General features: G+C 47.1%; 2 protein-coding genes across 7 annotated transcripts; one reads left to right on the top strand and one right to left on the bottom strand.

The window, feature by feature from the left end:
• Window positions 1-7: 7 nt before the first annotated feature.
• serpina10b (serpin peptidase inhibitor, clade A (alpha-1 antiproteinase, antitrypsin), member 10b) lies at window positions 8-2498 on the top strand. Its single transcript, XM_048973808.1, has 5 exons — window positions 8-125; window positions 460-1184; window positions 1324-1597; window positions 1750-1897; window positions 2029-2498. The coding sequence occupies exons 2-5, from the start codon at window positions 596-598 to the stop codon at window positions 2218-2220; spliced, it is 1203 nt and encodes a 400-aa protein (XP_048829765.1). The 5' UTR covers window positions 8-125; window positions 460-595; the 3' UTR covers window positions 2221-2498.
• On the bottom strand, window positions 2443-25025 carry ppp4r4 (protein phosphatase 4, regulatory subunit 4). Of its 6 annotated transcripts, none has more exons than XM_048973800.1 (25): window positions 24833-25025; window positions 23371-23444; window positions 14600-14702; window positions 14341-14488; window positions 13814-13890; window positions 13579-13685; window positions 13153-13260; window positions 12211-12332; window positions 11883-12005; window positions 11618-11781; window positions 9892-10011; window positions 9729-9806; window positions 8967-9050; window positions 8481-8663; window positions 6735-6840; window positions 6479-6626; window positions 6264-6408; window positions 5775-5813; window positions 5620-5691; window positions 5059-5122; window positions 4780-4860; window positions 4434-4524; window positions 4245-4318; window positions 3883-4033; window positions 2443-3003 (listed from the first exon to the last, which is right to left on the bottom strand). In XM_048973800.1, exons 1-25 carry the CDS (start codon window positions 24920-24922, stop codon window positions 2826-2828), a joined length of 2730 nt encoding a protein of 909 aa, XP_048829757.1. In that variant the 5' UTR covers window positions 24923-25025; the 3' UTR covers window positions 2443-2825. The 6 variants fall into 6 exon arrangements, with proteins under 6 accessions (XP_048829757.1, XP_048829760.1, XP_048829759.1 ...); XM_048973803.1 differs by having other exon boundaries at window positions 2443-2999; XM_048973802.1 differs by having other exon boundaries at window positions 8481-8660.
• Between the last annotated feature and the right edge of the window lie 21 nt (window positions 25026-25046).

The raw sequence follows: 25046 nt of genomic DNA, 5'->3' as shown, positions 1-25046 counted from the left end.
TATTGACACATGAAAATAACCTCGGGTCCCATTTGTATACCCAAATACTTTGACCAGTTAATGTATAACCCTGAAGTCAAAGTTGTACTTTGACTCCCAAAAACAGCAAATGGACTTCTCCAGAGGTAGGTTGGAAATCAATGTATTGTGAAGAATGTACTTTATATAATGTTTTGTTATGTTTGGAAATTGTGCTAAAGCTGCAATACATACTGAATGTTTGTGTATTATTAGTAAGGTAGACATTAATGAAATGATGGACCAGGTTTGAATACGGTTAAGGTGAGAATTAGATTCTGTTGATGTATCGGTGGCCTGTATCTGCAGCTATTGGAAACCTTTTGCTGTATGTATTTACAAGCCTTTACCTGTTTGGGACTAATCAGTGGTGTTGGGGGGGGGGGGGAGGAGGTTCTATGAGTCTGAGACCTGATGCACTTCCAAATGATACTTTCACAGGGTTCCTGATTTCATTAAGTGAACATTTCAGCTGTGGGAACTAGCTGAAAGACAGACAGAGGACTACCATAAAGATAAAGGAATCTCGCCTGGGTGATATTGGGTGGGCATAGGAGAATACAGAGTAAGCCCAGTGATGAAGATGGTAGGCGCTCCCCTGGTAGTGTGGGCTGCCCTCCTCCTAGCCCTTACCAGCAGAGCTTATGTGACAAGACCCAATGTCACAGAGCTGACCACCAGTAACTTGGACTTCGCCATGAACCTGTATCGGCAGATTGCCAGTCACCACGATGAAAACATTTTTTTCTCACCCTTGTGCATGTCAACCTCCTTTGTCACTCTGTCTATGGGAGCAGGCGGGTACACACGTGAGCAGATCCTCAGGGGGCTCAACCTGGCCACACTGGACCAGGATGGATCTGGGCTGATCCCGGCGCTGTTCCAGGAACTATTGGGGAACGTCACCCAGAACAAGGAGTTGCAACTGGAACAGGGCTTTGCTCTCTTTGTCCATGATGATTTTGAGGTGTCGACCACCTTCAGTGACCAGATCAAGGACGTCTTCAATGCCGATGTTATGAATGTCAACTTTACCAACCATGCACTCAGCAAGGCCACCATCAACGAGTACATCAAGCACAAGACAAGAAATAAAATAACAGAGGCACTCAGCAAAATCGAACCCATGACTGAACTCATTCTCATTAACACCATCTTCTTCCAAGGTGAGGGACGTCAATCATTCTATAACTGAAATTGCATGATCATGGGTCTTTGAGACACAGAATGGTCTTTGCACTATGTATAGATAATTACTGAACACCAGATCTGCACTGATGGAGTTTGCCAAATTCTTGTGCCTAGGTATGTGGGAATTCCCTTTTGATGTCAAGTCCACAGTCAACGATCGCTTCTATGTGGACAAGTACAACATCGTCCAGGTGCCTATGATGTTCACTGAGGCCAAGATATACACGACCAGAGACACAAACCTAAAGTTAAGCATTGCAAAACTGCCCTACGTGGGGGGAGCAGCTATGCTTATCCTGCTGCCCGACAAGAATGTGGATTATACTACCATAGATGACCACATCAACGGCAAGGTCTTTCTGAGGTGGCTCAAGCAGCTCACCAAAAGGTATGAGACCGATCACTACCATAGCTGCTTAGCCAAATAACGGCAGTCACAGATCACAAATCTACATAACCAAGCAATGCTGATATCCCTGTCTTAAGTTGACATTAAAATGGAAAACAGAGGGATAGCTAGAGAGGAGTGTTTTTCTTTAGGAGAACTGAGCTGATAATGCCCCGGTTCAAGATGGAGCAGTCCTACCCCATGCACAAGATTCTTCCCGACCTGGGCATAATCAATGTCTTCACAAGTGCCGCAAATCTCAGCGGCCTGAGCGCAGAGCACGGCCTTATGGTGTCTGAGGTTAGTGCATCTACCTGTACTATCCAAAGCAGTTGGCTGTGGAGGATTGGCAGTGCACCTTCCCCTCAGTTACTTTACTGTGGGTGTTTGGCCTGTTCGACATGCATTTTAAATGCGAGTGTGGTTTGCAGGTGCAGCACAAGGCCATGATTGAGGTGGATGAAATGGGAACCACGGCGGCCGCTGTCACTGTCATGGGCATCACCCCGTACTCCTTGCCCACCAGATTTGCCGTTGATCGACCCTTCTTCTTCTTCATCTACCATGAGGTCACCAAAACCGTCCTCTTCATGGGCAGGGTCATCAACCCCACCAAGATATAACAGCACCAGTGAAACAGCCATACAGCAGCACCAACTTTTCAGGACAAAACCACGCCGTAATTCTACAGATTTTAAGGCAAATGTGTTGCAGCCAAGAGATGGAAGTCCCCTTTTCAGCCTTTATTTACTAATGAGCTTTCCTCACTATTTTCACCACTTCAGTATGGGACTGGGAAAGCTCATTTAGAGCTTCGAAAAGGCATAGACAAGTAGCGGCTTGAAAATGGGTGTAAAATGTGTGTTTAATCCGTGTTCATTAAACATGACAAATGGTCTTATGAAGATGTTGGCGTGGATCACTCAGGTGCGGACACACCAGGCACGGTTAATCCAAATCGGGGGTCTGGGCACAGAATTCAAAGCTTTTGGAATTAAAGAAATCTGTTAAAAAAAATTCCACTATGTCCTAAGTGATTTGCAAATCACAGTATTTGCATGCTATTTTACAACAAAATGGACAAATAAATAATAAAATACATACTGTACAGCAGTGTGATTGTAACATATGGTTTGAAAATGGTGGAGTAAGGCAGAAATGGGGCTGTAGGAAGCAGATTCCGATGCTCCCAATAGCCAAGGTGAAGAAATGCTGTATTTTTCATTTCTTAAATGTACGATTTAGACAATTTTAATCGAGGAGGGGGGGGGCTTTCAGGAGGGTGTACTTTGGCCGCTGACTCCATCTCTAAGCCCCCATTTGCCCCAGGGGACGAGGGGAAGGAGGTCTTCTCCATCATTCCCGCCCCGTCTGCATGCCGAAAGAGTTTGACTTTCTTTGACTGCCTTAAGAGAAAGAGAGGGATGGGTTAGAGTGTGTCAACGTGGGTTGCACATGTTTGGGTGTACCTAAAATTCTAGGTGCTTTGGCGCCACCTACAGGTCAGTGAGGAACCTGCAACTCATCTGTCAAGGGTATTAAGAGGGAATGTAATACATAAAAGTTTTGCTACTTTCCATTTACCTTGCAGGTTAGAACTCGGAACTGGGAATGACATCACACATAAGTTAACCACGTACCAGATCAACAAGGCGGAAAGCCATTTACCAATACCAGGGACCTGTTTCAAAAAGCAAAATTTTTTAGCCGGATAACTTATTGGATTTACTGTAATTTACCCAAGTTTAAATGGCCTTTCTCTTCATTCACTTACTTTTAGTCCAGACTACCTTAAATCCGAGAAGTTATCCAGCCAAGCAAGAAATCCTGCTTTCTGAAACAGGTTCCAGCTCAGTCTAGCTCAGTTAACTGTTAGCCATTGTTAGCAATATCAGTTCATACCGACACATTACCCAGTATTTTGTTCATAAAAACACTACAGCAGCACATCCACAGATAGCAGTTGGACAGTACTGTGTGTACAGCTGATTAAATTAGCCACAAGTAAAACATAACTGTTAATAAACCGTATAAAACTACAGCTTTAACTTCTGTTGACAAAGGGCGCGGCCATCTTGAATTCTGATGCTGGGGTTGAGTGCATTCCCCTGAGTTCACAAGTTGCAATTCCGACTTCAGGGTGCATTCCAGTTGGAATTTCTGAGTTCAAATGGAATGCAGCACGAGACACAAGACTGAAGGAGGAGCTGCCTGCACAGGCTGTGACGCGTGGTGTGCATTAGCGTGTTGGCATGCATGTCGGAGGCCTGCTCTGCGGCACCCACACGCTAAGTTTCCTGGGCTGTGTCTCCTTGGAGCCACTGGGCCGGTGCTCCGTGTTGCTGCGGATCAGCACTGGCATGGCTGATGCGGGAGAAGCTGGGGGCGCTGAGCTTGACGTGCTGCCAAAATGGTGGGATCTAGGCAGGGTGTCACCTAGGAACAGGAAGTTAGATTCAGACCGGGGCAGGTCACACTTCTGGCGCTCACCTCATAATCAGCACCTCCTATTAATAACGTGCTTTGTAAGTGATGTTGGCGGAAAAACAGTTCACAGCGACTGAGTAATTTTTGCAAGTAATCCTAGGAGATTCTTTGGTTGTCCCTTTACACGGAGTGCATGGCCCCATCCTGGGTGCGTGGTTACCGTTGACAGGATGGTGGCTACTCTTCCCGCTTCCTGGACAGCTCCCGCACTCTTTCCCAGACTCCTTAACCTTTCTGCGAAAGAAGCCGCACATAGAGAGTCCATTATGCAAGGCTCGACAAACAAGGGCTCCGATGGAGGCAGGCCTATCGCACCACATTCTGTTCCCAGGAACAGGGTTCAACCTACACTGTTTTCTCCGGATTGACCATCTTGGACGTGCTCGGGTGACTGCTCAGCGATCGACTCCGGGAGAGCTTGGCCTTCTTCAGCTCCTTGCCTTGGGATTTAACCACATTCAATATCATTCCCAGAATAACATGGAAAACAGACAGCCAGCAATGCCCAGGGTGACAAAGAACTAAACTATAAGAGAAACTGGCATCAAGATCTTTGGAAGTAAATAGTCATACAGGAGAGTTTGATTAATGGCACAAAGGACTTGTAACACACTGTCCTACAGATATCAGTCAAAGCTTGTGACATTTCCCATAATCCTATGCATTCTGGACAAGCATCAGCCTGGTCGACTTACCAGCCGAGGTGGACGGCATTGTCCCGGATGTAGAGCCCGATATGCTTTTCGATACAGACAGCCCAGATTTACTGTCCCTCCCTTAAACAGAGCAGAGGCAACAGCTTACTAATGATTATGTGAAGCTATACTGAGACTAGCTTGAAATAAAATAATAATTCCCACCTCAAATCTATATTCAAGCATGATGATTCAGCCATTCCATTGGCCTCTGGACATTTATGCATGTTTAACAGTATGCCACAAGGGGGCGGGGGCGGGCAAGATGGAAGCACTCACGTTTTTTATCTGCGTGTTTGTCGATTGTGAGTTTTCCATCTATCGGCTGCCTTTCCAGCTGCTCCTGTTAAAGTGGCAGGAAAGGAACCGGAAGGAACAGGGAGTGGCGAAAGGTCAACCCCCCCCACCCCACCCAGTGTGCTAATGGCACAAAATAAAACTGGCTCCCTGGACTAAAACATCAAGCTTTCAAGGTTTCAAAGCTCAAAAACAAGTGAGGGAGGGAAAACTGCTGGCTTTTAAAAACAGAAAACAGAGCTGTTTGAAGTGATTACATAACATTAAAAATAGGTCCTCAACATTCTCAGTCACCCAGTGAGTCATGTTACATTTTTGACTTCCCTTATACACAAGGAGAGGACAGAACATGTAAACACCAGCAAAAATGTCAGTTAGTAGGTGGACGGACCACCATGTGTATGCAGCTGGGACATCACGGTCAAGGGGCAGCATGGAGCCAGTCAGGATCTGGAAGGGACTATTTCCATAATGCTTGTCACATTCTCTTCTATCTAAGCTGAAGCTAGGTTTGAGTAACATGTTTCACCTCTGTCTTCTCACCATCTCTAAGAGGAGGATCTCCTCCGTTTCCTTCTTCTGGTCCAGCAGATCTCTTTCGTGCCTCTTGTGGTACTGGGGGGACAAGGAGAGTCGCTGAGAATCCAGCCCTGAGAGGTGACCGTGGGCAGGGTGTGGGGGTGAAATGAGGTGCTTACTGGTTCTGTGATGTCCATTTTGTCCAGTTCCAGCACAATCTGAAGGTTAAAAGATCACATAAAGGCTAATTTCTCAACTCATGGAATATTATTTATAGTACAATGCATGCCACATTCAGTGTCGAACCCTGGAGTCACCTCCTGGCTCTGGAGGGGCAGTTGTAATTGGTCCATCTGTCTAGATGACTCTTTAGAGCAGTGTTACCCAACCCAGTCTTCTGAAGCAGTGTTACCCAATCTGGTCCTTTGGGGACCTGCAGACAGTCCATGTTTTTGCTCCTTCCCTGTTTCCTACCGGACAGTCCACATTTTTGCTCCCTCCCAGCTCCCAGGACCTGAAACATGAACTATCTGCAGGTCCCCAAGGATCAGACTGGGTAACACTGCTTCAGAGGGTCCACCTACCTTCTTCTTGTACGTGCATGGTTAAACACAGTCTAGCAGTGCATTCCCCATTTTCCCCCCGACGCCCCTTTTGGTGCTCCTCACCTTGCGGACAGTGCACACCACGTCCTTGTCCTTCTCACGGCATAGCAGCCTGCGCACACAGAACTCCAGCTGCTGCAGCAGATGTTTCTCCGCAGGCAGTCTGATGGACGCCTTTAGCCTGGGCAGCATTCGACACAGCTTGTATCTGTGGGGTGGGGCTGGAGGTCAGAGGTCACCTAACGCACAAGGGTCAAGCGCAGAGGCTGTGAGCATACCTGACATTGGCAACGGGGTCGTTGACCAGCTCCAGTGCAGGGCCCAGGAAGTATTTGCAGAAGTAGGACTTAGAGAAGAGGTCCATGGCGATCTCACAGAGGTCCAGGTACCTCAGCCTGTTCCAATAGCTCTTCCCTTGTGCCAGCTCTGGGAGAGAGGGCCAGATATTACATTACTCTACTTCTCACATACCACACGTGGACAGCACCCCCTGCTGGCTGTCTCTGCTTGCATGGATGGAGGAGACATACTCACGTTCCACCACCTTGCCGACAATTTCCTGCCGCTGCTCCTGCTTACGGTTGTAGCGAAGAAAGATGCAGAGTGTCCGTGCTGCCTCCCGCTGAACCGGGAGAACGTTCTGGAAAGGGGGAGCAGATGACCTGAGCACCACACCTACAAGCAGTGCCCTGCGCAACCAGACCTTCCTCCTGGTACATAATTGCCATGGTGAATAATATCCCCAAACACGGCAGCAAACTGTGACTCCACATCTCGCTGGCCTTTACAGTCCCGCTAAATTCTTCTAACGGCAGGAAACTAATGAGGGTGACTAACCATGGAGAGTGCCTCTCTCATTAAATACCCTATTATTTCATCAAGCCTTTGGAACAAATCCAAAAATACCCTTAGTTCAACAACTACATACACTACATCGGTGTAGGTTCCTTTTACGTTACATTTACATTAATTTATTTAGCAAATGCTTTTATCCAACATGATATACGATGGAGAAAACAGGGTCAGCCAAGCTCTGGAGCAATTGGGATAAAGGTGGAATTTCTCTGTTGACCAAGGGATACGAACCAGTGACCTACCGTTTACTAGCACTGAGTCCTAACTTACTGAGCGACACATCGCCACGCACCTCCAGAGACGGAACACAAAGGTTCCAGTTACAGAAATGGAAAATGCTAATGGAAGGTCCAAAAGCTGACCTCAAAGGCTGTGACAGTATGAGCTCTGTGAGGCGTTCAGCTCAAAGCCATCTCTTTGTTAAATAAAGCATATAGTCATATTATGGTCGTATTTTTCAACTGGCATGCCCCGAGAACTGGCCAGGTGTGTGTGTGTGTGTGTGTGTGTATCATAACACACTTGTCATGTAATCAAATGTGGCGGAGAATAATGATTCACAATTTGTAAACTGCCCATGTAGTGAAAAGACAAGATCATTGACAAATTTTTGAAAAGGATAAATTCAGAGAACCTATTTAATCCTGAAGCAACAAGTTAAGATCAATGTAATACACGTCATTGGAAAAAGCCAATTACATTCGGTGACAAAAACACATAATGATTCGATTTGGATGTAATTTGGTACACGAGCAGACCAGCGATGGATATGTAAATGATTGTACATGCAAGGAGCTGGCAAGTCTAGTCACTAAACACAGAGGATGCTTCGTAGACACATTAAACAGCTTTACCAGCACTTGGTGGACTTTGATAGGGGTCACATTGTGGGTTTGCATGAGGCCTGTTGGTCGTATCATGCAATTGCCCGGCATGTGAGGCATGCAGATGTCACCGTCGCCCGATGTTTGAACCAATGGGCACATGAGGGCACCCACACATGTTATGAAGGTTCTGGTCGCCCAAGACAGACCACACCAAGGCAGGATCGTCGTATTGTGCAGCAAACATTACAGAATCCCATGACATCAGTGCCTGCCATCCAGACACAGGTATTGGACTCTCTACAACAGCGTATGTCTCAACAACTGGCATCAGCCAGACTACGGCTTCACCGTCCCATGCATGGGCTGCCATTAACACCAGCGAAGACATAACGGCTGCACGACTCCCTTCAGCACCGTATCGGCGCATGCATCCAGACCCGGGAGGTTGCCACACCCTCCTGACACTGCTGTATGGAGCCCTGAAGCGGTTCTGGTCCCCTTTCGGTTAATAATGCACTTGCAGATCTGCTGACTAACCGAGAGGAGCCAGTGTGATGTGTGATGGATGGGGAAGAGGGGACCGTCGCTCTGGGCTCACATTGGTTGTGACGATGGCGAACATCCTCTGCAAGAAGCGGAAGTAGATCTGGTCCCCGGAGACCACGCGGGGCAGGCAGGCGTACTTCTGCAACAGCTTCTCGTGGACGCGCCACCGCAGCGAGGCCGCTGCCTTCTGCTCTGCTGCTGCCAGAGCCGGGATCAGGTCTTGTATGTTCACCTGCTGGAGTAGTGGGAGGGGCGGAATCAGACAGTACCCATAATGCACTGCCCCACCAAGAGGTGGAGCTAATAACATCGATTGGCCTAACACTGCCTTGAGTTCAGGATTTTAGAATTTTTTTTTTTGATTCTGATGACTGATGAAATCCACTATTTAACTCATTAACTAGTTGAGAATCATACTCACTTGATAAGCTGACAGGCAAGACACACACTTGTGGGGTATGAGAAGACTAACACAGAGAGGTGACTCTTCACTGAGTAAATACCAGGGCTTGGAAATAGATATAGAAGGAATAGATACCTTACTCTCAGAGCCAGTGCCCTCCCCTCTGGATGTGGCCAGCTCAAGCGTGTCCTGTAGGGCGTTTAACAAGGCATCCAGGACCTGCACAGGGAGAAAACCACTGAACAAGGAGGGGATCGCTCAACCTGACAAAGGAAACCTGCAAGCTTGGGCATATTTTGTGCTCTTGGTGGGACCCAGTCACTGTCCCACGCTGCCCACACATTCATACATACATCCAGGCTGAGCATTGCTGGGCATTCACCACAGCCCCCCAAATGCCACCCACTAAGGACACAAACTTTCATTTTAATTTTTAATAACTTCTGAAGCAAAAAAAATTTTATGTTAATATTTAACGTTAAAGCTTTGTTTGGTGTAATAATTTTCAAGACCATCTAACCCTCAACCCTCCCCAATCAACAACATTTAACATCACTGCCTAGAGGTGTCACCCATCTTGCTCCTGCATGATTGACACCCCCCCACACACACCCTCACAACCCCACCCCCCATGCCCTCCCATGACAATCTATGGCCCGGCTAATACGGTAATACTGTTGGTGGTGAATGAACTGGTCACCTTCTACTGGATGAATGAAGATGGATGGATAGATGGATAAATGGATGGATGGGAGGATTGATGTTTGGATGGATGGATGAATGTAAATGAATGCCAGGTAGCTTGAAAACATGAGTGATAGCGAGCATGCACCCGTGAAACTATAGATTTTCCTTGGTTCACTCGGACATCGCTTGCAGGAAAAGCCGCAGCCTCACCTCCAGAGACTCGTCCTGCAATAACGCGACGAGTTCCTTATGAATGTAATGCACGTTGGGGCCCAGGAGTTTCACAACCTGAAACGGGGTGGGGAGAGAGACCTACGTCAACGAGGGACAGGTGACCATCGCCCACAAGGCCGAGAAGGACCCCTGGACTTACTTCATGGAACCCATCTGCGGACGTGCGCCGTACAGAGATCTCGGGGTCATGACACAGGCTGGAGAAAGTGGGATACAGCTCCGACAGGAAGCACTTAGGGTCCGCAAACAGAACCATAGCCTGAGGAACAAAGGATACCGAAGAAGTGGGAATGTATTCGTACATGTGCTCACAGAATATGGATTTTTAAAAATGATTTAAGTAGCTTCAACCTACAGCTTAAGGTTTGATGTGATTCATGTCTTAATAGAAGAATTGTCAGGACTCCAAGCACACAAACTCACATTGAATCAACAGAAAAATGGACAGTCCTGATTCCCAGTCACAGGACCAGCACCATACATACCTTGGGTCCCGGGACCCCTTACAACTTTTACGTACACTTTTGTGTACGTAAAACTCCCATGAGCCACACCATACTGCATGCAGCCCACAAGCCCCTTCCTGAAATGAGGAGTTGGAGACCTGCATTTACGAGCTCCACCTCAGCCACTCTGAGCCATGTTTTATTCAGCAGGCACATGGTGTGTGTCCACCAGTCCAAGCTCTGGGGGGCCCTGAAGAACAAAAGGCCTAGAACAGGCTGTATGTGCCATTCCCTCCTGGGGCCCTGATGCCCGCTCAGTTCGAGGTGCCACTGTTCTAGCTAACAGGGAATATTCCCAATGCTATACGAGAGTCTCAAAGTGCGCAGATAATGTTAATCGAACGTTATTTCCACATTTTATATGTTAACAAAGGTTCTGTCAATGTTAGCACAATAACATTATTTTCTGAACATCCTATAAATGTAATTAATGTTGGCAAATATATATATATATATATATATAATATATAAATGTGCTATATTATTTTTTATTGTATATTATTATGTATTATATGTATTTATACATTAGTGGGATGAGTGAGATTAGTGGGAGCATCAGAAAAACTGGACACTTTGAATGTTTCCATGCCTTAACCGCAACGTTCGGTAAACGTTCCTAGAACGAAAAATTATTAGCTTGATGGAGGCCTCTGCCATGAGTCCCGGGCTTCCCAGGTACTGCTGGAGGAATTTATGTATGGGTGTGTTTAATCTGTGACTACCACCAATGGAAAGTGAATGTCCCTTTTCTACATGCCACACAGTGCTGTATATTTGAAAGTTGAAATAAGCTTCGAAAAAGAGCTTGATGAGAATGAATGGCCCTGAGAGACTGCACCTTGTTTGGTACCTCAACACCAGGCACATCTGAGTGCATAAAACATCTAGCTCTGCAGGAAGACCTACACAGAAAACACTCAACCCAAGACTACACCCATACGCAGCCCCACCCTGGTCCTGCAGGACCCATGCCGTTGTGGCCACGGATACGAGCCTCTGGGGATGGCAAGACTGGAGGTGCTTCTAAGATACCCAAAAAGCAGTGTTTCCCAATCTGGAAAGCTGGTCCTCATTATTGCTCCCTCCTAACTCCATACTGGGAGGGGGCCTGCCGGCTGTATGCTGTGGCTCATGGTAGTTTTACGTATACAAAAGTGTTCTGAGGGCAGAACAAAAAAATTACTGGTTCAGAGAGATAACCAATCAGATTGTAGAAGAGGTGGGAGGGGTTCTGCTCCAGATTATAGAGATGGGAGCTGGGAGGGAGCAAAAACATAGTCTGTCTGTGGTTTGTCTGGATTGGGAAACACTGGCCTAAAGGCAGTACAAACCAGCACAGTGAAGGCTGCTGGCACTCACAGGGAAGTTGTATGCACAGTTCCTGCGAACTGTCTCATACTTCCTCTCCAGGTCCAGGGTGTAAGCCTGGCTCTCGCAGTGCCCGTTCTCCAGGTGGAGGCCAAGGACACACAGCTTCTTGTAGAACTCCAGGAACCACAGATGCTGCTCGTCCGTGAAGCTCCCTGTAAGCAGAGCGGCCCATGATATCGCATTCACAGGACGCGGTCAACCCTGCTGGCAAAGTTCTCAGCGGGAGAAAGAGATGGACAGCGCGGGGTCCCACCTGACAGGCCATGACAGAGCCTCCCGTACTGGAAGGACAGCGAGGCCAGAACCGCCTCGTCTGCTTTGAAGCACTTCTCACAAAAGGTCTTGACCAGAGGGAACACGATGCGCGTTCTATCATCTGCAAGGGGTGGCATGGGTGTGACAAGGTGTGACAGAGTGCAGCCCTAAGCTTCTCCTCTTATCAGGTGGAAAGATTATTAAACCGATCCTCTTACATCACGGACAGCTTGTTATCCAGACCCGTAAAAAGAAAACACCACCACTGTGGTGCATATATTAATGCGGCGTGCCGGCCGACTCGCACTCTGGACCCAGTGTCTCACCATTGTCGAACATCTCCAGCAGGTTGACGGTTGTGTCGAAAGCGGCCAACCTGACGGTGCTCCCCTCATCTCGGGCCAGCTCCACCAGCTCTGGCAGCACCATCGCCTTGGTGTGATCCACCCTAAGGAGGAGGGGTCAGACAGTGAATTCCGGGGGGACACCACACACTCACACAGACCAATGTGTGCCCACAGACTCGCATATACACAAACTGCGATCAGACCGGTGCTGTAAATACACTCTTCTGAAGTCACCATGGAGACAGGGACATTAAGAAGAAAGGCAACAGTTCTCTAACGACAACCCAAGTAAGCGGGTGGGAATCCCTGCATTCGCGAGGCTGGATTTCCAAGCATGTCTGAATAGGTCAGACAAGCAGCCGGGCTCGTGGCAGGAGTCTCTTCATCTGCCGGAGCTTCCACGACTCGACTGACAGCTCCTGGGGCTTCTGCTATGTGAGCAGAATGCGATACGCATCCCCAGCAGCAAGGCGACTACCAGGACGGCTGAAAGAGACCTAACGGGCCACCGATATCAGCAAAACGACCCGAGTTGGAACCAATCCAGATCTGCTGAAGCTGCAGCCCCATTACCTACACCAGTCATGAGGAAACTCCTGCTCCTCAGGGCCACCAATTGAAGACCAGGCCTGTCTTCTCTTACCCTCATGCCAATCAATCAGATTCAGACACACAGCTTTTTTAAGCAGACAGTAACCAATCAAATCGCAGGCCTAGTCTCGTCTTCTTGCGAATGCTTCCTGCACGTGTCTGCCAGCGGAGCAACTGGGTTTCCTGTGAAGGTGTCAGACAGACTATTTGCAGTCATCCTCTGGGGGTGATGTCTGTTTCCGGACTGTGCGGTGACCTGGAATCTAGGGAGTCATTAGATGTGATTCCCCCATCGAGGGGGGAATGTAAACTTCTTCTGTTATTTTTTACCCGATTCCCCTGGCGATGTTCTCCAGCTGCCGGCACATGCAGGAGCGCACCTCATACTCCACATCCTGGCACAGGGACCGGACCAGGGGCAGCAGCTCCTTCTTCAGCCTGTAAACGGTTGGCACATTGGGCAAGTCTTTGACATAGGTAACCCAACTTTTGCATCAGTGTGATCAACTTCTCTGTACAAAAATGTTCAAAAAGTTTAAACCGACAAAATAAAGTATAAAAAGTACATTCACAGGTAGTCCCTCTTCACTGTGAACAGGTATTTAGCACATAAGTGTTTTTACAATATTTCTACAATATTTATATCATTCTAACTGAGGGTCCATGACATAGGCTATGAAAGGCTCCCTCAAATTACGGACTGTTCTTGTTCCATCATTTAGCAAACATCTGCAGGGATCCTTCACTCCCACTTACATGGAGGACTCAAACTTGCCAGCCACCTTCCCCAGGATACGACAGCTAGCCATCCGAGCCTGCACAGACTGTGAGAGTTGGGCCTTTGACACCAGTGGGCCCAAGATCTGTGAACGGGCCAAAAGGAATGCATCACGAGGATGCAGCGGAGGGTCCGGGCCAGAGGAAGCATTTGAATGCCTGACGACATTTAGCAGCAAGCTGGAGGACAGGCAGTTGCCCATAGTTACAGTACCTCCTGCCGGATGGTCTCTTTTGGCAAAGCGTCGATGGCAGACAGAAGCGTCTCTAGCCATGCGTTGCTGACCACTGCTGAAAAACAACGTGAAATCAGCCCCAATTCGTACAGAAGAGGACTGTTGCCACACTTTTAATAGGACTCAGAATTTGTTTTAGAGCAGAGTAGGGTTTTGAAGAATTGAGTAGCTCTAAAGTTCAATGTTTTTTAGTAATTGCAGAGTCAGGGAGTTTAGATAACTGTAAAGTCTGGACTATAGCAGTTTGACCTATACAGCTTGGACTGCTGAATAGTTCACAACCACCCCAACCCCAAATTATAGCCGCCCAAGCCCCCAAACCCTCAAATTCTACAACTCTACTCTACAACACAAAGAATTTGAGGGTTTGAGTAGCTGAAATTATTAGATTATTACTACAAATTAAGCAATTAAAAACATATACTGGGCCTCAAAGAGGATTTCTGCTCCCTTGTACTGTGACCAACCAATACACCATCCAAACATGACTATGGACTATGCTGACCTGCGTCTCGGTGGTCCAGGTTGAGCAGGACAATCTGCAGGATGGAGTGGGTGTGGGTCTGGATGAGAACTATGTCATCCTGAAGGATGGTGAGGAACGACCCAGCGGCAGCCAGCTGCATCTCCACCCCGGCCACATGCAGCACCTCCTATGTGAGAAGCAGGAAGAGGTTCACTGTAAAATGTCAGGCAGACATTAGCTATTACCCTAGGAAGTAAATGTGCTTTCGCATATCGAGAAACAAGATGTTTTGGCCTACCCGCACTTTCGGCACGACCCTCCGGAAAGTCTCGGCCGGGTTCTGACGCACCAGGTTTGGTAGATTCACAACCACGCTGGCACGCTGGATATCCTGACCAGAGCTGGAGGGACGAACCAGGAACGAATGACAAGCAGCAGACCCACTAAACCAGGTGGCTTTGTCTAATCTCGAGGTTGGGATATCGATGGGTGATCAGGTCCCTTTCCATGAGCTTGTGTTGGCTGACCACTTCAACAACTGAACATTCTGACCTTCACATCACTTGAATCAGTTGCTTGTGGTTGACCAGGACAACTCTAGCAGGGCAGAAAGAAACTGACTTGTTGGGAAAACAGTGTGCTATGGTACCAAGGGAAAAGCCACTGATTTCTTCTGTATAGCTACCCGTTCTGTTGCTAATGTATGTCACAGGAGACTGCGTGACTGCGTGCCTAAATATGCACCTGTGGGTGCGACTTAATTTGGCAATTCCTCAAATGAATTTGGGCGTCGACATAGTTTTGGCCATAAAGAATATGTAAAAGATTCTTTATGTCATACATGAAGCAATCAAGAGAAAAGAAGAGAAAAAAACTAAGAAAATGAAAAATTAACCCGTTTCACATCCTTAATAGCCTCATATGTATGATCTTTAAATCCACTGTGTGAACGCTGGACATGCCGGCACAATGCTCTGATAAGGCTCTAACACACCTTTCCGGCATGACCTGGACCTGCTGAAGAAGCTGGCTTTCAGAAGAACACTTAACTGAGGCAATTACAATAGGAACAAAAGGTTTGGCACTGGGTTGCCATGGGGCTACGTTCCTACCGAGGCACGCATGTGCACTCTCATAAAGATGCCAGGACATCAGCTGACTTTCCCGGTAAACATGGACGACCACTGAGCGTGAGACTAGTTGCTCTGAAATTTGAGGGCGACAACCTGGACCCCACACACCAAATCATCAAACCGGACCGCTGAGCCTGTCTACCATTCTGTCATACACGGGTCTTCTTATGAATACTCGTTTCCATTACCAGGGTATTTCAATCCCAGTTTGGACCATCTTAGAGTGGCTTTGAAGGCCTTGAAGATTATGTTTTTCTTAAGCAAGCTGAGGATAAGAAAATCCTCTGTATCACCCACCCACCTGCAGTCACAATGAAGGATTCATTTCACCGATAGCATCAGTATCTTAATGACTTCTCTCTTCAATTATCTACCACAGCATGCCACAGACATACTGCAAATTACAAACTGAATTCATTCCGGTCCATCTGCCCGTCCTTCTTTTGAATCAGGTCAGCTGTATGTGCCAAACATCTCGAGACAACTGTTTACTACCAAGTGGTTGCGCACATCCATGTCAATGTATTTATCTATTAACAAGTATTAACCATGTATTAAACTATTAACATGTATAAATTTCTCCTCAGGGGCAGACTTTCCTTAGGGAGCCTTTTGTTGGTAGAGAGTTAGTTAATAACTTAGGAACAGCCAGAACCGTTGCCAAGAGAGTCTGGAAAAGAGCCCACAGAAAAGCAGCCCCGAATGATCCTTCTGTATTACATCTCTCACCCTCTCACTGGTAATCGCTCCATTTAATTAATGCTACCCAGGGGGATTATGTGGAGTTAAACTACTTTGGACAAGAAGACTTTAATCAATTAAGGCTCAGGGCTAACAAGGTGCGGCAACCTGATCGGATCTCTCTGAGAGGGCCTGGGTCTGGCAGCATGAGGAAGATGCAAAGAGGCACCCTGCAATTTGCGATTCTGATGCATCAGAAAAGCAACATGCCCTGGAGTTGTGCAGACCAGGCAGGATGCGAGGAAGACCACTGGGAGGTCAGTCTCAGGCTTTCCATCAACATCCATCTACAGACCGCATGATCCCTCAAAAAAGGAGTGAAAAACAAGCATTGAGGCCACTGTAACCCCCGACTCCACGATGGTGGAGTTTCGGCAGAGCTAACATTTATTCCTGAAAGACTAATTACTGTCCACTGGGGAAGGCCAGTGACCAGAGCAGCATCCCACACAAGTTCAAAGATTCTCTCTCACATCTGTCGCTGCGACAGACACGCGTAATTGTCGATGGGACGGAAGTTTTCATTTTACTCACTGCCCTGGTCACAGAGGACACCGCTTACTGGTCTCCAAGGAGATAAGAAACGACTGTGAAGCTGGTAAACAAAGGCAGCTGACAAACACACTCACCTGCCGTCCATGGAGAGGCACTTGACTGTCAAAACAACACTCAGGTGGCCACAGCACCCCGTGGGTGGACACACAGAGGCATGTACATAAACCACACACACATCTTGCATTCATATCTTTGTGGGGACTGCCCATTCATTTCTATGGGAAAAACCCTAATACCCAACTATGATGACCTTCTCCCCAACCCAGCCTTCAACCATAAGTAACCGAACAAAATGCAACCGACTTCTGGCATTTTTATTTTTTATAATTGCATTCACAGATTGTTATAAAATTGAGTTTGCTCTATCTAAAAGATGGTCCCCACAACATCAAAATAACAGGTTTTTATCACATTGTGGGACTATTTGATCCCTACAATGTGATTACATATGACACACACACACACGCACACAAACCCTCTCAGTTCCTTGGCTCTCAGCCAATCTCAGCATCCTCCATCCACACCCTCAGGGACGTCTAATGGGCCCTCCGAAATCCCTGGAAAGTTCTAGCACGGATCATCACCCAGGGTCGCTTCCATTTCTAGCCGGCGTTACAGTAACTGGCCTAGGAGGGTGCAGCGCTGGTTAATCTATAGCTCTGGTCACCCACTGCCTAAACAGTAACCCATCCTTACACTGAAGTCCAGAGCCTCTCACCAAAACAGCCTCTTCTCGTCTGCTGTTTACTCTTTCTTCTCGGCACCAAAGTGAAATAAAGACCTGCCTTGAAGCCATCAAACAGAGATTCAAAGGCACCCTCTATCAGCGCCTGTCAGAAGCCTTTCCCAGAGCCCTGTTTCCCCCCCCCCAGGGTCCCATAACTCCATGAGTAGCGAGACTGTGACTTGCCGCTGATGTCTTGCCAGCCCTACTGCATTACTACTCCCTGGAGTGTGTCATTTGTTTGGGTGGGGAGCAGGGCTGGGGATAGCCAACTGTGCAGTGGGCAGGCACCCGCAGCTCCAGTTCGGGGCACAGTTTTGCTCCGTCAGTCAGATCGCTGCTCCCTCTTAGGTATGTCCTCAATGTCGTTATGGAAACCCACTCCATCCCAGCAGAAAAAGCACTTCAGCTACTCAAACACCTTTCCCTGGCAGACTGATAGGGGCTCAAAGAGGATGAAGGGCTTTTAGAGGTGAGCTGCTGACTTGGGCATCATGTGACTTAGTATAGCCCAGCCCCCGAATGGATGCCCAATTGCCAGTTGAGAATTGGCAGGAAGTCCTGACGGTCACTGGGAAGAGGACGAGGCATTATGCAAACCACCGCGTCGCTGCCAGGCTGTGTCGGCCTCCTCCTACTCCTCCTCCTCCTCCTCCTCCTTCTCTTCCCGGTCAGGACGACAGCTGGTGAATCAGCACCTCCGGCCACGTCTACAAGGAAGTCTCCCCACCCGCATCCCACCAAGCTCACCCTGTCTTAGGCTTCCCGTCTGCTGCGGCACCGGCGTCATCTCAGCGGGCCTCAAGGAAGCCCCCTCAGATACAGTGCTCACCCAGCTGTGCTGCACTAAAATCATGTGACCCTCACTTCCGCTTCTTATTCTCATATGTCTTTTACCAATAATACTGGTTGTAATATCGGTACCTAGGCCAGATGCTCACCCTGGAAATTAAACTGACATCGACACAGACCAGCTTGACCTCCGTGTTACCTTCTGCGCTGCTCTCAGTGCTTTGCCGCACAAAGGAAGAGGGGCGTCCTTGCACTCTCCTAAATTAGTAGCAAAATCCAGATTGTGGGTTTGTAGGCCACCCTGCCCCTGAGTGTAAGGAAGCCAGCTGCAGCGTTAAAAAAACCAACCCAATTTTAAAAAGCCCATTTTCCAGACGTGTTTACTGCTTTGGGACCCTCCCGTCTACAGCTTGAGGTCTCATCGCCCTCCTGAGACCAAGCAGAACTCACTGTGGGCTCCTCACACAGCCCTGCCAGGCCAGTAATGCTCCTTCTCACAACCGCGGCAAACGCTAATGCTGCAAGAAACTATTTGAGAAGAACTGAGATGCCAGATTAACACAGATGCCATTTATAACAACCGGGATCAAACAGGGAGCCGTGTCACGCTAGATACAGACGCAGCACCGTGAGCTTGTCACACTGAACAGTCAATAAATGAGGCATGAACAGAGTAGAAAGATGGCTAGGGCTCAGAGCTAATGATTGACCCAGCATTTTTGGAGAGGGGCGGAGGGGGGTGGAGGGGTGTGAGATTACGCCACTAATGAGCAGCAGGGAACAAAGGGATTAGAGGTCACTAATAGCACAGCCGTAAAATGGAAAACAAAACTTTAAAATATATTTTTCCATATGTATACTTTTAATTGTGGCTATACTAGATGATGAGACCAGGCTGAATTTGCCATTTAAAAAAATGTGAATGTGGGATCACACATCACACTTAAAATACAAGATGCCAATCTTCCAGAGGTATTACTTTCTACAGTGTGAAGAGGCTTTAAAGTAAAGCTAGAATCAAAACACCCTTTCCTGTAAAGATCCAGAGCGACTTTAAATCATGCACAAGCAAATTAATGCAGACATACCAAAATACTAAAAAAAAAAAACTTTCAGGAGGAAGTTAAACACAAATTTGAGGGGAGATTTTTTTTAGTAAGTAAAGAACGTTCATTCTCAATAGGTTACATGCGGTCATACAATATCACATTACAGCCAGAAATATATATAGCTTTTACATTCCTTTAATATGGCGATTAGTCATATTTAACAGTGTTTATAAAATGCATTTGTATTAGTGTATTATGTTTGACATTTCAGTGAGACCTCAGTTCCAAGTGAAATGACACCTGGCCATATAAACAACACCAGGAAATGGCTCAGATGCTGGATTCAGGGCTCCCCGGTGTCATCAACCTCCCAGGACATGTGCACACGGAGGCCGGACCGGAGTAGCTAAAGTGCTGCACTGAAATATTCATCAGCAACAGCACTGGGGGCCACGCACAACAGTATCAGGTATGCCCACAGTGGGTCATGCTGCCATCTGCTGCACCTTATCCCATGAACTGTAACCAACCTTGACCAACACCGTGAAGGTTCTGTCTGACTGACCCATCACAAGGAGGGCATCCCAAGTGGAGGTGTTCACCTGTCACTGCAGGAGCGCGTTACCACAAGCGATACAATCGATTTGAGAAAAATACAATGCGGTGGAAGAATGTAATCTGCAGATGGACTGGCCATCAGCACGCACAGAGGCAGAGCATGAAATTAATTCTGAATTAATTCTGGGGCTCTCTGGAAGAAATCATTGATACACAGACCTTGTCCGACTATGGGCTGGTGTGTTGGTCAGAGAATTAGGAAACTGGGCCATGTGTCAAAGGTCATAGGTTCAAATCCTGTTTCCAGCAGAGTAGTCACACCACTGCTGGGTCCATGGACAAGGCGCTTAACCTGCTCTCTAATGCTAGGACAAAAGTGTCTGCAAAATTAACGTAGTACAGGCGCTTCTTACGAACTTTCAACTTATGAACTTTCAGACATACGAATGAAGAGGATCGTAGTCCAAATTGTGTTTGCTGGGCTCCCGTTTTCCTGTCCACAACACCAAATTTTGTTCTGCGCGCCAATTCCGCCTAGCAGGAATTCTGGCCGCTACTCCCGCCGCGCAGCAGAGTAACGTGCAAACTACCAGCATCCCAGTTCTTTGTACTTACGTATCGGCAAGACGTGCACTCTTGAGATCAAAATTTAATTTTATTGCGAAATATTCTGTGCAACCATTATCCATTTTTGTTTTATGCATCATTAGTAATGTGTTTTAGGATAAGAAAACATGTATTGACGTTATACTTACTTATAAATGTAGATTTGAGTACCCTTAAAATGATGCTGAATAACGACTTACGAGCATTTCAAGTTATGAACGGCCGTTCGGAACGTCTGAATACCTGTATATGAAACCCGGTTTTGGAGAAGCAATAGAGGTGTGGAGATGTTCAGAAGTGAGGAGGAGGGGGGTGTTACCACCATGGCCAAAACGCTGGAGCCCAAGTAGCTCAATCAGTGATGTACTTTGCCTGCAAATGACCCAGATGACGGCCCAAATCTGCACCATGTCATTTCCCCAGTCTGCAGGCCTCATTCTTCCGGAGGGAGGCTGGCTTGGATTTGTTCCTTGGCAGCCAAGAAGTTACGGGTCACGCCCATCCTCCTACCAGCACTTAGACTGCATGGGCACCGATTAATCAACCTGATTAAACTTATGGCAGGCTGGGTTTGTGAAGACCTGCACGGATAACTTTTGCCCTCCTTCATGTATACTGTTAAGAGGGTGTTGATTTCACACGTCACTGCAGCACCCAACTCAACTCGACGAGTCTGCACAGCCCTGAAAGCTGTGGGTCGAAGCACTGAGGTGCTATCCCAGTTTGATTCCCCAGTAGGTCATCAGTGGCGTCTGATCAATAATAGTCTGTAGAGGCATTGATGCAAAAGCATTCATGAGCCCAAAAGAGGCTTTGTAAACCCACCTTTTGTGGGATTAACCTAGCACCATCAATCACCACCAGGTCTGATCCAATGAGAAGTGAGCTAAATCAGTCTGTGACTGACAGCAAGTGATAATCCCATACAAAGTGGGTTTCAAAGCCTCCAACCTCCTGTTGCTAAAACCTGGCTTTCCGAAGTTTCCTAGTGTAAACAATACAGTGAAGTTCCAAAACACCTGCATCTGAGTGCCATGCAATCAGGAGAATCAGCTCACAGCATGATCGCTCACAGTCAAGTGAAAAAGAAACTACTAAATCATAACATAAATCATAAAAAAAAAATCATTGCCAGGTTCTAAACCTATTTAAATCTAAGCTCAGGTGTAAAACAACACACAACGGATTCCACTGCATCATTATTTACTTAACAAAAATGAAACCAAAATGGAGACGCCAAGTGAGAAAAACTAAGTGCACCCCAAGATTTAATAGCTTGTAGAACCACCTTTAGCATCAATAACTTGAAGCAATAATTTTCAGTAGGACTATCAGTCTCTCACAGCATTGTGGAGGAATTTTGGCCCACTCTTCTTTACAAAGTTGCTTCAGTTCATTGATTTATGTGGGCATTCGTTTATGCACAGCTCTCTTAAGGTCCTGCCACAGCATTTCAGTCGGGTTGAGATCTAGACTTTTATTGGGTCACTGCAACATCTTGACTCTTCTCTTTTTCAGTCATTCCATCATAGATCTGCTGGCGTGCTTAGGATCATTGTCCTCTTGCATGACCCAATTTCAGCCAAGTTTTAGCTGTGAGACAGATGGCCTCACATTTGAATCTACAATACTTTGATACACAGAGGAGTTGGTGGTCGACACAATGCCTGCAAGATGCCCAGGTCCTGTGACTGCAAAACAAACCAAAATCATCTCCCCTTCACCAATGTGCTTGACAACTGGTATGCGATGTTTGTGCTGTTGTGCTGTGTTTGGTTTTTGCCAAATATCTATGCTTTGGTCTTGTCTGTCCACACGACATTGTCCCAGAAGTCTTGTGGTCTGTTCAAATGCTACTTTTCAAACCTAAGTCATTCAAACCTAAGGCTTTCCCCTAGCAACCCTTCCAAACAAACCATACTTGTTCAGCCTTTTTCAAGTTGTTCTTGCTAACTGAGACTTGTAGAGTCCAAGATGTAGCACTTGGGTTTTCGCAATTTCCCTGAGCATTGCATTGTCTAACTTTGGGGTGAATTTGCTGGGATGACCACTCCTGGGAAGACTGGCAACTGCCTTGAATGTTTTCCGCTTGTGAATAATCTCTCTTATTGGAGAATGATGGACTTCAAATTGTTTGGAAATCCCCTTATAACCCTTCCCAGATTGATGGGCAGCAAAAATTAGATCTCTCAGATCATTGCTGAGGTCTTTCCTTCTTGGCATTGTGTTAATACACATCTGAAAGCTCCAGACCAGCAAACTCCCAAACTTCTGCTTTTATAGAGGAGGTCACACTTGGCTGCTACTTACCTTCTTAATTCCTATGGAAGCAGTAAGGGTGTACTTAATTTCTCACACAGTGTTTCTGCATTTTGACTTGGTTATTAAATATTGACATGGTGTAAAATGGCATGTGTCGTTCATCTGAAGTTGTATTTACCTCTTTTAAAGACCTGCTAAGGACGAGATGATTTATCATGTACCGATAGGTAAAACCTCAAAATTGAAAGAGGGTGTACTTTCATTTTCACATGACGGTATTTAGAGATGACAGCTGAGTCCTTCATCCTCACACCTGGACAGATTACTGAGGTGACACTCAACACTGGGGAAGTTACTCGTCCATTGCATCCATTACAGATAGTGGTGGAAAGTTCATGTCCAGGAAGTACAAATCCAGAGCAACATTTTGTTTCAACCAAACAGTTAAGTACTCTGTGACTGTGACTCTTTATACTCAGCTGGTTGGTTTGAAACAAATCCTTGGCCTGGATTTGTACTTTCTTGACGTATACTTTCCACCTCAGTCTGTAACTGACTTCCCCAACACTGGTGACACTTCAGGCCATAAAAAGCACACCAGCAGAAACTACCCCTGGGCTTCTAAATGCACCTGGTCCAGCTGGTTTACCTGAGAAGGTACACAGCCCGTTCGATGTCATTCAGATCCTCATCCACCGTCAGCTTGTCGATCTCCTCTGCTGTCTGGGAGGAACAGGGGTGAGACAGGAGGGTCAGAAGGGAATATCTAGGAGCATTTTCAAAAGAAACGATGGAATGTTACCAACATTGGGCAAGGAGAGTCAACCTTCAAGGATGTGACTGAAAGAAATGTGTCTGACTATGGGCTCTGAATCCTAATGGCTGAGAGAGACTGCATGCGTGTGCATCTATGACAGACTCCCAGTGCTCCCTGAACCGACAGTCTCCAGCGCCCGGCCAACGGGGTCCCATCATGGACAGGGGGGTGGGAGGGGGTTCCACCATGTTGCTGTGGCTGTGACTCAACATTATCCCTCTCTCCCTGGAGGAAGACGGTATTCCAGCTCCCACTGCGGGGGAGGAGGCATGGAGGGAGGACAGGGGAGCGTGAGTCTGTTCTGTTACTTTAAGGCTCTCTCATTATCTGAAGTGCGCCTCCAGATCCATGCTCAGAGCAGCCCTCGCCTGCTGTGCCCCCCCCCCCCCAACAGTACCTTCACAAGGCATAATGGTACTTCTACTAAAACAAGGCGAATTCCGAGGCAAATGCTGGACATAGCAGCAAAACACATGGCCAGCTAGCCAACAAATGGGAAGTGACACTTGTTATCCTAACTTCACTGCGTATCATGAGCGTTATTTGGTTAAGTGCTTAACGTTATGCTGTTCAGTAAGGCGGGAGATAATGGTCAATATCCTCCATCATCCCGGACGCAGCATGCTCACTCGGAACTTAGAAACGGAGCCCTGTTGCCTCTGCTGCAGAGAGATGTGGAGGTGCGGTGGGGGGAGCCGAGCTGACCGAAACTGCGTCACGCAGGGAGGCTAAGTGGGTAACCCCGTTACACAGACGCCTCTCCTTTTTACTGCTTTTGCGGTTCCGGCGACTCTCTTCCATTACGGCACACGGACGGCATCTTACAACGCGAACGCATGGACCCGATCGCCTGATTATTATAATTATGGCATTAAAATGAAGGACAGAGAAAACGCAGGGACAGCGCAGTCTTTAACCTTAATTTGCAACAATTCAAAATGACTAATTAGACATATTACAAACATGTAATCTCTAATCAATCACAATTCCCGAGTGTAAATATAATATGAAATTAAAAAGGTATAAGGGACAACCGCGAGGAATTAAAAGTCACCAGAGGCTGATACAGATGTGCATCGACGGTAACTATCTATGCATACACAGTGTGTGTGACTAACAGAAGCGAACAAGCAGCTAATTGCCTCACAAGTTTGCTGTTGCCTAATGATTTACTTGGCATGTTGTCAGCAGAGTGTAATTTGTCATAAAAATCCAATTTAACATAACACGTGCACAATATCCAGTATTTGGAATTAAGAGGTTTCAGCATGTAGTGTGGAGGATGGATAGATACCTTCAGGCTCCGTCGTATCGGTCTTTCGATGAATGTTAGGTCCTGCAGGTCGTCTATTTGCCCGAACAGACTGGACTGGTTCAGAGTCATCTTGATCGCGATGCTAAGTTGATCTCCCCTTCCTCCCCCCTGCTGCTGTGGTGGTCGTTGCTGGTGCGGAGGTGACTTGCACTGGTTTCTTTGAACAGGGAGGTGAAAAAGGTGCGATCCACCC

This window comes from Brienomyrus brachyistius, chromosome 14, assembly GCF_023856365.1.
Source record: "Brienomyrus brachyistius isolate T26 chromosome 14, BBRACH_0.4, whole genome shotgun sequence".
NCBI lineage: Eukaryota > Metazoa > Chordata > Actinopteri > Osteoglossiformes > Mormyridae > Brienomyrus > Brienomyrus brachyistius.
This window is presented reverse-complemented; position numbering and strand designations above follow the sequence as displayed.